Here is a 13,311-nt window from a genome sequence, read left to right as displayed (position 1 = left end):
GGGTATATGAATCTTGTTAGCTAGATAGGTTACATATCAGCTTGATACATATTCAACAAATAGATAGGTTACGTAACAGCTAGATAGCTTAATATATATTGTTACATCGGTCATATGAATCTTGTTAGCTAGATAGGTTACATAACAGCTAGATAGCCATACATTATGCTACATAGGTTATATGAATCTTGTTAGCTAGATAGGTTAAATAACAGCTAGATAGCTATATATATAAAGCTACCTCGGTCATATGAATCTTGTTAGCTAGATAGGTTACATAACAGCTAGATAGCCATACATTATGCTACATAGGTCATATGAATCTTGTTAGCTACATAGGTTGCATAACAGCTAGATAGCTATATATATATAAAGCTACCTCGGTCATATGAATCTTGTTAGCTAGATAGGTTACATAACAGCTAGATAGCCATACATTATGCTACATAGCAGGGGTCCGGAAAATTTAAAATCCCAATCGGACATTTGCATTTAGGCCACGCCCCCTTCAAATAGCGTATTTTTAGTACGACTTTTCACACACATTACAAGTTTACGTATTCATAATATGATGAATTATGAATTGTTTCAATGTTTAATTCACCGGACGATTAATAACAAATAATATCATTTTAGATTTACATGGAAAACATACGTTTGTTTCTTTTATAATAACGATCTGTTAACGTAGTGAACGGTCTAATTAATATTCATGAGTTATATTCATGAGTCTGCTCAAGTGTACGCGTTGTAACATTTGGATCGAGACTATTATTCCATATTTGGTTATCACGTGACCTCACGGGAAATTTTTTTTTTAACTAAAGATTTTTTTAAAAACAAGACAGATAATTTAATCACAAATACAAAAATATCGTTGATAGCAATAGTTATTTGAATACTTTTTTCATCTGTACTTATTTATTGACCATAAAAAAATTGGATATCGATCGTCCGAGAAAGCAAAATGGAGGTCAATCAAGATTCAATATATGACTAGCTACTGAAAACAATAAAATCTGCAAATCCTCATTGTATGTCAACCAAGTGAAAGTCGTTAGCCACGACTTACAAAATGATCGTCCAGACTTTGAGGGTTTGGCAGATCCGCTCGACTGATCTGCATCGGTCGACTGGCTGTCGTCACGCTTTCGCTTCTTGTTTGAGGTTACGTATCGTAGCATTGTGAGGATAATGAGGTACATCGATGATGCAAGGTATTAATGTACAGTTGTAAACACCTTTCACTCAAATTAACAAGATGTTCTCAGTAATTAATCCTCGATTAATCAGTGTCAACTCAGTTTATTGCCTATTACAGTGATTGACCGATTGGACTATCATGTAGGTACGATGTATTTACAGCAATCAAAACAAACAAAGCTTGTCAGTGTAGTTAATCTTCATTGTGTTGCAACTGCAGACAGAAACTGCTCAGTCCTAACTGTTGATCATGTCCGGTCAAAATTTAAGAATGTCCGGACAATACTTTTTAAAATGTCCGGTAAGCAATATTTTAAAACGGACATTTGAGATTCCCAATCGGACATGTCCGGCGCATATGCGGTTTCCGGACCCCTGCTACATAGGTTATATGAATCTAGCTAGATAGGTTACATAACAGCTAGATAGCCATACATTATGCTACATAGGTCATATGAAAATTGTTAGCTAGATAGGTTACATAACAGCTAGATAGCCATACATTATGCTACATAGGTTATATGAATCTTGTTAGCTAGATAGGTTACATAACAGCTAGATAGCCATACATTATGCTACATAGGTTATATGAATCTTGTTAGCTAGATAGGTTACATAACAGCTAGATAGCCATACATTATGCTACATAGGTTATATGAATCTTGTTAGCTAGATAGGCTACATAACAGCTAGATAGCTATATATATAAAGCTACATAGGTTATATGAAGCTTGATAGCTAGATGGGTTACATAACAGCTAGATAGCCATACATTATGCTACATAGGTCATATGAATCTTGTTAGCTAGATAGGTGACATAACAGCTAGATAGCTATATATATAAAGCTACCTCGGTCATATGAATCTTGTTAGCTAGATAGGTTACATAACAGCTAGATAGCCATACATTATGCTACATAGGTTATATGAATCTTGTTAGCTAGATAGGTTACATAACAGCTAGATAGCCATACATTATGCTACATAGGTTATATGAATCTTGTTAGCTAGATAGGCTACATAACAGCTAGATAGCTATATATATAAAGCTACATAGGTTATATGAATCTTGTTAGCTAGATAGGTTACATAACAGCTAGATAGCCATACATTATGCTACATAGGTTATATGAATCTTGTTAGCTAGATAGGTTACATAACAGCTAGATAGCCATACATTATGCTACATAGGTTATATGAATCTTGTTAGCTAGATAGGCTACATAACAGCTAGATAGCTATATATATAAAGCTACATAGGTTATATGAAGCTTGATAGCTAGATGGGTTACATAACAGCTAGATAGCCATACATTATGCTACATAGGTCATATGAATCTTGTTAGCTAGATAGGTGACATAACAGCTAGATAGCTATATATATTAAGCTACATCGAACATATGAATCTTGTTAGCTGGATAGGTTACATAACAGGTATATAACAGATAGATAGGTTACATAACAAATAGATAGGTTATATAAATCATATCAGCTAGATAGGTTTAACAACTAGATAGGTCACATATTAGCTTGTTGTAAGAGGTGACTAACGGATCAGATGTTCAGACTCGCTGACTTGGTTGATGCATGTCATCACTCCCAACTCTGTGGATCATGCACATTCATGATATCAATCACTGGACTGTCTGGTCCAGACTCAATTATTTACAGACTGCCATCGTATTGCTGGAATATTGCTGAGTGTGGCGTTAAACAACAAACAACCAAATCAGCTAGACAGGTGATGTAAATTTTATCAGCAAGACAGCTGACATATAACCTAACAGACAGATAGGTTATAAAAAATGTTCAGCTCGAAAGGTTATATAACAGATAGGTTATAACAAAAAATTCAGCTCGATAGGTTATATAACAGATAGTTATAACAAAAAATTCAGTTCGATAGGTTATATAACAGATAGGTTATAACAAAAAATTCAGCTCAATAGGTTACATAACAGATAGATAGGTTATATATAAGCTAAACTGGTTATATAACAGCAAAGTAGGTTTGTGTCAGGTGACACAGTGACTGAGGAACACAGAGCCTGTGTGGCTGCACTGTTTGCCATGGAACAAATAAGAACTACAAAGAATGTTTCAGTTTCTGTCAATTGCAAACCCCTTTCTCTGCAGAGAGCATCTCAACATGTGAGTTTGGAGAGCGAGTTTACACAACACTTCATTAGTCTCCAGTACCTTCCGCTCCACTGCGGGTGGTTCTGTTACAACCACATGCTGGCTTGATTCCTCTCAACAAGACAATGATGCCGTGATTGATTTGACGAACAGTCGCCAGGAGTTATATTTCATCTAATGGTGGTGGGGACTGTGTTGGATGAGAGCATGGTAACTGCGATGGCTAATCAAATAGATGGATATCCTGCTGGTGGATGTCTTCAGATAATAGAAAGTTGTGACAGTATGACAGTAGACAGATGCTTACATTTCCTGAATTTAAAAATGATGGCTACTGATATATTTTTCTATTTTTTGCAAATGTGTCTTTTTAAAAACTTTTTGTCCAAATTTCTCTTTTGTAAAAATCTGAAACATGTGAAAGTTAGTATTTGTGTTACACAGACATGACTGACAGGATTTATTTTCAATAAAAGTTTATGTGAAATGCATTCCTGGGTATGTTTTCCAAAGGGTTTGGGTGAGTAACGTATGTTATCATACTGGCAAAACTTACATGATATATCTTAACATAAATCCCAATTTTTATGGTCAGTCAGTGAGGTAGCCAAGTGGTTAAAGGATTCACTTCTAACTTTGAAGGAGCCTTGAAGATCCTGATAGAAAAAAAGGTCATGAGTAACACATGCTTGCCGAAAGAGGTGATGGATGGCATGGGTGCATCTATGAATTGATGGATGGGTGAATGGATGTATTGATCTTTGTATTGATGGATGGAGTGATGGATGAGGTGATGAATAGATTGATGAATTGACGGATGGGAGAATGGTTTGATGATGTATTGATGAGGTGATGGATGGATGGATCAATGAATTGATGGGTGCATGGATTGCTAAAGTCATCAGTAATGCAGATATATCACGACAGCATGCAGTTTAGTTTTGCCTGGACCAGACAAACCAGTGGTTGATAGCACGACCATAGATAGGTTCACTCATGGTACAGTGACACACACAGTCATATTGGCCACTTAGTCCCTGTTTCGTGGGCCTTGTAAAAAATCACTATTTCAAAAGTAAGAGTATATTGGGAATTATTCATTTGTGGATATGTGAAAACACAGTGTACAATCATGCCTGATTCACAAATACCTACTTTTGTATAGATCTCTTTCTGATTCTCAACTGTACCACGTCATCTTTATGACAGGTAGATGTAGACTATGTCACAATTCCCTCATGATTAATGACATCTGGGGTTGCGCAGTGAACACAAACCAATTCCAGCAGACATCCTCAGTACCTTGGACAAAGCTGCTTAATGCTGGAGAAAGCCCAAAATTATGCAGGTCCAAGACAATAATTACGGCAGGGATTTATCAAGACATGCTCTGAGGCCAATATTCAACCCCTAGTCTGAAGCAAATATTAAGAACAAATGGAATTAAAAGTCTCCCAATTTATGTTAATATACAACCAATAACTACTTTTATGGCTTTGTAGAGATAACCTGTATTTCACTGGTAACAGGACGAACAAAAAGGAAGGGGTTGTAATGTTTAGTTATATATTATTGCATTGAATGCTATCTCAAAATACAATGTTATGATAGGCCTACCTCTGAATTTAAGAAAATAAGAACTTTAAAAATCCCAGTTTTGAACAATTAATAGCTATTTTCTCCCAAATTGCCTGCTGGGGGTACTTAGTTTAGAATCCTGGAGAAATCCCTGGTGCCACTGACTACGGGCCATTATCATGGCACAACTGTGATTCTGGCCCATGACCAGCACATCTCTCAACTGTGAGTTGAGGCACTCACATCCAGAATCCCAGAGAACTAAGAATCCAATTTGCATCTTATGTTCAATATATCTGAAATCCAGAGTGAGTGAGTTCGGTTGAACGCTGCTTTTACCAGTATTCCAGTTATATCGCGGCGTGTCAGCTTAATGTGGGAGAAAAGCCCAAAGTGATGCAGGTCTCAGACGTTTACCACTTTGGTGAAACCCACGAGCACGGGTATGGTGCTGACAAACCTAGAAACATAATTGGGGAGAACCGAGATTCGAACCCACAATCATAGGTTTCCGGTGTGACCAAGGGACGCAACTCTTAAACAACTGGGCCACCTGTGCCCCCCTGTAATCCAGAGGAGAAGGATCTAGCCAAAGCTAAACCTCAGGGAATCTTGGTTTTGCCTTGTCTGTTTTGTCCCTGGGCAAGAACTGGCCTGGTAAAGGTTTAGCCTGCTACATGGGGCCTGCTGTACCACATGTACCAGTGTGTACAGGACAGAGTTAGCCTATTTCTGAGAAGACTAAGATTTGATTCTTTTCTGGGTACAAGTTGTGAAGCTCAGGTAATGGTGCTCCGACACAATGTTGCTTGCATATATTGTGAAAAGCAGCTTAATAACTGACTCCAACACTCATTTGAATGTCAAGCTATGAATTGTTGATAGTGCCATGTATGTTTGTGTTTCAGAAGAATCCAAACACTGTTTAACAGCTGACTGCATTAAAACAGGTAATATGAGACTTCACATTTATTATCTTCAGCCATGAATTATGTGGCAGAATTACTTATAATCATAAATGTACTATGGGACATGATTCAATTTAATTAAAATCTGATTTTTACAATATCGCTCTTCAAAACCTGAGCTGATCAGTGTTGAGGCTTTTGAATTCTCGGCACTAACATATCTGATTTCTGTGTCTCGTTTATAAATTCAAATGTTTGGTTCCGAATGTAGATGATTACAGCCAACAGTTATATTGTTGTCAATATTTTGTACTCCCTGCAACTTCTGAGAACCAAAATACCCCCTTAAAGAAGTACCAAATTTGTGTTCAACATGTTTTTTCTTTGGCATAAAACAAAATTTCTGAATTGAGGTAGTAAAGGTATGAAGCCGGATCATTATAGAAAGCTCTCTCTCTTCTTAAAGTACTTGCACATGAAGCATTCGCTTGTCACGCCGAAGACTCGGGTACAATTCCCCACATGGGTACAGTGTGTGAAGCTCATTTCCGTTGTCTTCTGCTTTGATATTGCTGTAATATTGCTAAAAGCAACATATAATAATATTCACTAACACACTCACTTACACCTAACAACATCCACTGACATCTTGCCTAGTGGAATATGCAAACAAATCATGAACAGTGTGTAACGCAGGTGCACGTCTTGTTACCAGTAAAAAAATATCTTGCTTCCCTATCAAAAGTTGAGTAGTATTGTATAGTTCACTTTTGAGCAGGACAGCAGAATTTCTGCTACCCCAGATCTGTGTGTGAAATCGTTGCAAAACATTGCTGGCCAACAGGGTGAGCTAGCCGTAAAAGTTACTCGCCAGTTTTAAATAACACTAGTTTAAAGATACAGCAGTTTATGTTTCGTCCTCTGCAATGTTTGGTAGTCAAAATATTAGCTTAAAAACACGAAACAATGTTACAGTAACAGCTTTCACTCAAACAAGGTGAAGGGGGATAACTCTGATCACGCCACCTCAATTCGTTATTATTTTTATTATATTTTTTGGATATTTTTTTTATTTTTGGTGATCAGACTTTTTAAAAATTTAATCAACAAAGAGGATAGCAAAATATATCACTGTTAAAATTTCAGTAGCTGGTTGGGCCAGGGTATTTCAGAATCTTTAGTCTGAACAAAATTTTGCTTGCCATGAGCCTGTGAGGCATCAGGTTTACCTTAGAGGAAATGTGGATACATGTTGAAACTTTTACAATCTCACTACAATTGGGTCTTGTACTCTGAAACTAAGAATAGAGGGCACCACCTTAGAACACAGTGAACTGTGAGTGATCTTTGACCATCCAATCTAACTAAATGATGTATTGTTATTGGGTCAATCAGAAGTCAGCTTCTATAATGATTCAGCTTTATGACTTTACCACCTGCGTTCAGAAATTCTGGTCTCAACTAAAGAAAACAACATAAATATTCCATCGATAGTTCATCCTTTTGGTGAGGAAGCAACAAGATGTATGGATAAAACTCACAATAACATTACAGTGTGTCTTCATGACGTTGCATCTGGAACTCCCAGAATACAGTAAACTACGGTTAGAACAAACTGAAAGGACCACGTATTTTAGCTGTAGTTTGTTATAAGCATATACATACAGCTATCATACCACAAATGTCCGGTACCAAAAATACAGGTCATAATATCCATCAGTTTGTTTTAAGCATGTTGGACTGGAATGTAGTTCACTGTGTATTCTATTTTGAGATACAGAAATCATTAATGCTTGTTCCGAGAATTTAAATCCAGGTTGCTGGTTGACTCATTAGGTACATTGAAAACACAGCCTGTTTATCTCCCAAGTTGATAGTAATTAGATAGAATTAATTTGGGTAAACTACAAATTTCTTGCACTCATGAAAGCTATAGTGACTGGTTGGTTTCAGTTTTCACGTTGAGTGCGATTGCTTTTTGAGTTGGAAATTCAAGTACAAGAATATGTCATTAACACATCTCAACTTGCAGACTTCCAGGAACAGAACAGTAAAGGTCATGTGTGAAAATAATGGATGATTGGATGAAAATCTAAAATCAATTACTTTTTCATCACAAGCCACCAATCAATCATAAAAGTTAATCAGTTTTAAAGGTGCAAGATCAAATTTCTGAATCTTTGAAAGTGAAAATGTTTTTAATTTGACTTGAGAATATATTTGAAAATATGATATTTATTACCCAGGAAAATGATATGGGATGGCTATAAAATTGAAATCCCAGTGCGGTTACCCTGGTAATTGTTGGCTAAAAATATTTATCAATAACGTCAATCAAGACTCCATCTTTACAGATTATGATGGTGTCAAAAGCATCAATAATAGGGCAAAATTTGCAAGAAAGATTGTATCCATGGAGATAGCCAAACTAGGATGATGCGCTGCCTGCCTGGCGAACAAACCGTGATGACCGGGTTCAGTTCCTTGATTTGTGCCCATTATCTTGTTCTTTGTTTCTGGTGTCACTTGACATGACTCAAGCCCTTGTAACTTACAGCTGTAATTCTTCTCCCAGATAAATATATGAAAAGAAAAGTAGGAATTAGAAGAGAAGTGAAATATGGAAAAATTATATCCATTTCTGGTTTGGTGGTACCATGATCGATATGACTGTTCCCCCTTGGGGAACTTCAAACAAAGATATACAGAAAACCAAGAAATGACCCAAACTTGCTAACTGTGTAAGGCTAGAATACAAATGAAATGTTTTTCTGGCATTGGTACTACACTTTTAGTCAGGCTAACCTGTCATATGTCTTGCAACTAAAAACATATATCCCAGCTTTCCAGTGTTATATGAAACAGATTCTTTTAACCATGAAAGGAACAGAAATGATTTGTGTCCACATTTTCATTCTTTGTGTTCGGCGCTGTTTGTCATAATTAAAATGAAAAAACTATTTCCATAATTGTAAGAATTCTCTGCTATGATTCTTTTACTACTTCTATGATTCTGACTACTTCATGAGCATCACTATCAGTGATGACACCAGGTGTTCCCGCAAAGGTGAGTATATCCTACCCCACCGGTGGCACCCATCACAGACACATGCAAAGGCAAGTCAATTGTTCACCTGAAAAAAAAACAGGTACAAGTCAAATTAGATAATTACATCGAACATCATTTTTGCGTATGTATGTAAAAGTGTTTCCTCTACTCTTTTGTTATTTAAGTGTGCTATTGATGTCACTGTGGTATTTTTTCATGTGCTAGCGTCCCAGCTGATGGACATGATGGATGTGACGGTCAACCCGTGTGAGGACTTCTACCAGTTCGCCTGTGGTCAGTGGGACAAGACCTATGTTATCCCCGAGGAGAAGTCCAGCTTCAACACCTTTGAGAAACTGCATGATGAACTACAGATCATTTTAAAAGGTGAGCAATGCATGTTTGTGTCAATGCAAATTCCTCAGGATCTGTAAACGTCTTTATATGTGAATGTGAAGTCATAATGTCTGGATCAGAAACATAAAAACATTTGGAAAGTTTACATGCTTTGCAAATCCTGCAGTCGACTGAAATCTGCATGTTAAAATCCATGTTGTTTATGAACTGGATGTATAGTTTGTTACACGATTTTGATTGGACTATGCATAGACTCATTAGTCCAGCCAAAATGTAACTACGGAATTCCAGCCTAGTTCGGCAAGGGTGGAAACTGGACATAGTCAATTATTACGAGCCCATGCAGAGAGGTATCAAAGATAAAGAAGATGATACCACATTGAAGAGAAACCCTGGTCAGCTTTGCCCATAATTGAGATTAATATTTGACAGGGGATATCCAAATTGGCAGGTGAAAATTATAAGAAATAAAGCCATTAATATATTTGTAGCCTCAATATACTTAGTGCAGCAACATAAAACAATTAGTTTGAATAAAAACTTCTTTCTCAGTGTTTACATTCAGAGGTTTCAAATCACAATAACAATCTAGATTAAAACAGATACCTTCATGTATTCATCTCTGTGAAAGAAAATATTCGAAGGAAAGTACCAATCCATCTCAGTCATAGTCAGTAGGCACAAATGATAATTTTAACATGTAGGTTTTTGAAAGCAGGGATCTTCACTGAAATCACGGAATGTTTATCTCCCAATTTACTCACACATTATTTTTGCAATAACTTGTCTGTCTGTGAATCGGGGGCATGGGTGGCCCAGTCATCTAAGGCACCGTGATTCACTTTGCAGAGTTGCGTCCCTTTGGCACGCCAGAAACCTGATTGTGGGTTCAAATCCCAATTCACACCGATTATGTTTCTAGGTTTGTCAGCACCATACCCGTGCTTGTGGGTTTCACCAAAGTGGTAAACGTCTGAGACCTACATCACATTGGGCTTTCCCCCCACATTAAGCTGACATGCTGCGATATAACTGGAATACTGTTAAAAGCGGCATTAAAACCAACTCACTCACTCACACTGTCTATGAGTCAGACATTTACTTCTGCAACAAGGACAAAGTACTTCCTGGGGTTATTTAGGTCATTGTTAAACAATGGCATCATTTACATTTTAAAAAATGAAAAATTTGATTTAATTTTGATATTTTTTGTAGCTTTTTGTGTTGTGGGAATTTGTGTTTTCTCAGTGGAGCCCAGTGTTCAGTTTCATGTGCATCTTTGACTTCATAATACAATTAGTGATGCATTACAATCAATCAACGGAAAACAAAGAGGTGTATTTTTTACAAAACCGTAGATTTGCTGGTAAAAAGAAATATAAAACAAAAAATATTCTGTCTCTATCATCAGTTATGTAAAAGAAAAAGTCACGTCAAAAGGTAATTCTTCACTTTTTCTTCACTTGATATTTTGCCAAAACTTGAAAAAAGATTCAGAAATGCCTCCATATGTTATTACTGTTGCATGAACTATTACTCTTATATAAGGAAAACTTAGGTTAATTTGCCCCTAACAGTAGATCAAGATATTTTATGTTTTTTAACGTGATGGAAAATGTGCAATGTTGTTTTTTCTGCAAGTATTGAAAGTGTGTATGCATTAACAATACACTGAAAGTAATCACCTCACAAGAAGGCCTTTTCTTTTGAACACTTATAGGTTATAGTTCATTTTGATAATTAAAATAAATATAGGATTTCATAAATATTTCTTTTTAAGTCATTTCTTGTCCATCATTTATAAAAAGGAAAACTAAAGGTTTCAGATTTTACTTGACTAAAAATCAAATTAGTTGATGTCATGGTGCATTGTCTATCCGTCATAAACGTTCACATGTTCCACATCTCCTCTGAAACTACAAGTTGTATGGAACTGAAACTTTGGGTAAATGATCCCAGCTATGTTGTCTGTATAATGCTCACGGAATTCTGATCCGATTTTAAACACAGCTGCCATTATTTCTTCTATATTCACGTGAGCTATAATCTCATTACAATCAGATCTGAGTTCTCGCTGCCAATAAACAAAGATCTGAGGACATCCCATTACGGGTCACGTCAGAACGACCTTTTCGCGAACTTTGACCGACCACTGAAATGACCAACAAGAAGTCGACATCAGCCAATTAGAAAGCACCTTTCTCGAGCTTTACGGCACTCGTTTCAACCTGGCGACTTCCATTTCAGATTACGCTTGAAAAATATGTTGACACAGTTCTCGATTAAAATTTTGAAAACTGAACAAATGAACATTCCGGAATGTCTAATATATGGTTGCGATTGTATGGCAATGCTTCCCACATACAGTTCAACGCCTCCTTCGTTCAAATGTTTATCCCACTAAAGCGAGAGATAGACAATAATTTTGACGAAGCAATTGTACAGGTCGTAACTGTCTGCGTTGACATTTTCGATGTTGCATGATTCGAAAACACATTCCGACTGTCACTTTTATGATTTGGTAAGCGACGCTCTGATTGGTTGGATGAAAGGTCGTTCTGACGTGACCCGTAATGGGATGTCCTCAGATCTTTGTTTAGCGGCAGCGAGAACGAAGATCTTATTTTAATGAGATTGCGTGAGCGACAAAGCCTTGTAGTTATATTTTTTGTTTTGTCTCATGCATTTTTTGTGAAGCACATATATAAATTAGATAATGAAATTGTCCTGTCCTATAAAAAAAGAAACTTTACCCATTCCCTGAGGTCTAAAACAGTGAAAGATATAATTCATAAATTTGTTTTTTAGACTGATCTCTGAGTACATGTATAACGTTGTTTGAAAAAATACATTTAAAATAAATGAAAATGTACGTATTTCTTATTTGGCTTTCAGAAATATCATTAAATCAGAAGGATAATATTTGCCTGTTCACATAAAAAAGAATAACTCTTAAATAATGTTATTATACTACAGGTCTCCTGGAGGAATACCCCACCCCCCATGACTGCGAGGCCACTCTCAAGGCCAAGGTCTTGTACCGATCCTGCATCAATGTCTGTAAGTATATGTTTTGTGGCATAAATAATCTGTGCTTAATGAAGACATGATGCTGACGTCTTATCGTTCTACTGAATTCATCTTTTTTGTGGGGGCAGTCGGGTAGCCTGGTGGTTAAAGCGTTCGCTCATCACGCCAAAGACCTGGGTTCGATTCCTGACATGGGTACAATGTGTGAAGCCCATTTCTGGTGTCCCCCGCCGTGATATTGCTGGAATATTGCTAAAAGCAGCGCTAAAAGCAGCGTAAAACCATACTCACTCACTCACTTTTTGTGACTTTTGTTGTGTTTGTTTGTTGTTTAATGACACACACAGCAATGTTCCAGATGACGGTGGTTTGTAAATTATCACGTCTGGACCAGACAATCCAGTGATGGACAGCATAAGAATCGATCTACGCAATTTGGATATGATGACATGCAAAGAACCAGTCAGCCAGCTTGACCATCCGATGCTGTTAGTCGCCTCTTACGACAAGCATAGTTGCCTTTTACGGCAAGAATTGGTTGCTGAAGACCTATTCTAACCCTGATCTTCACGGGTGACGTTTGTGTGAAAAGTTTTGAAAGAATAATGCAAAATGTAGGAGTCGGTGACTTGGTTCATTGCGTGTCATCGTACCCCAACGGTGTGGAACAGTTGCTCATGATATCAATCACTGGATTGTCTGGCCCATACTTGATTGTTTACATACAGCTGGAACATTGCGAGTGCAACATGAAACACACACACATTGGTTGCCGTACTGTGTAACATCGTTGCAGCCCAAGTGGAGCGAGTCGGAGATACCCCGCTCCGGGAGGTGCTGGAGAGCCTGGGAGGATGGCCACTCATTGACGCCAGCTGGGATCCATCCACCTTTGACCTTGAAGTGTTGCTGGGGAAACTGCGAGGGAAGTACAACGCTCCAGTTCTTATGGACATCTTGGTCAGCGCTGATGACAAAAACTCTTCCGTCAACATCCTACAGGTAGAAACAGGGCACCTATTAGCTCTTTCAACATCGAGTCCCC

At 37.3% G+C, this 13,311-nt stretch overlaps 1 protein-coding gene across 5 annotated transcripts in view; it reads left to right on the top strand.

The window, feature by feature from the left end:
* Positions 1–13,311, top strand: part of LOC124152356 (neprilysin-1-like) — an 87,568-nt gene that overhangs the window by 48,375 nt on the left and 25,882 nt on the right. For all 5 annotated transcript variants that reach the window (XM_046525278.2, XM_046525279.2, XM_046525277.2 and 2 more), the window contains 4 exons: positions 5,831–5,872; positions 9,105–9,266; positions 12,213–12,296; positions 13,063–13,268. In XM_046525278.2, coding sequence (XP_046381234.1) covers positions 5,831–5,872; positions 9,105–9,266; positions 12,213–12,296; positions 13,063–13,268 — 494 coding nt within the window. The remainder of the gene's footprint in view (positions 1–5,830; positions 5,873–9,104; positions 9,267–12,212; positions 12,297–13,062; positions 13,269–13,311) is intronic.

The sequence above is a fragment of the Haliotis rufescens genome, unplaced genomic scaffold, assembly GCF_023055435.1.
Source record: "Haliotis rufescens isolate VD_foot unplaced genomic scaffold, xgHalRufe1.0.p SCAF_13, whole genome shotgun sequence".
Classification (NCBI taxonomy): domain Eukaryota; kingdom Metazoa; phylum Mollusca; class Gastropoda; order Lepetellida; family Haliotidae; genus Haliotis; species Haliotis rufescens.
The sequence above is the reverse complement of the archived record's forward strand: the minus strand, read 5'-3'. Positions and strand labels throughout refer to the sequence as shown.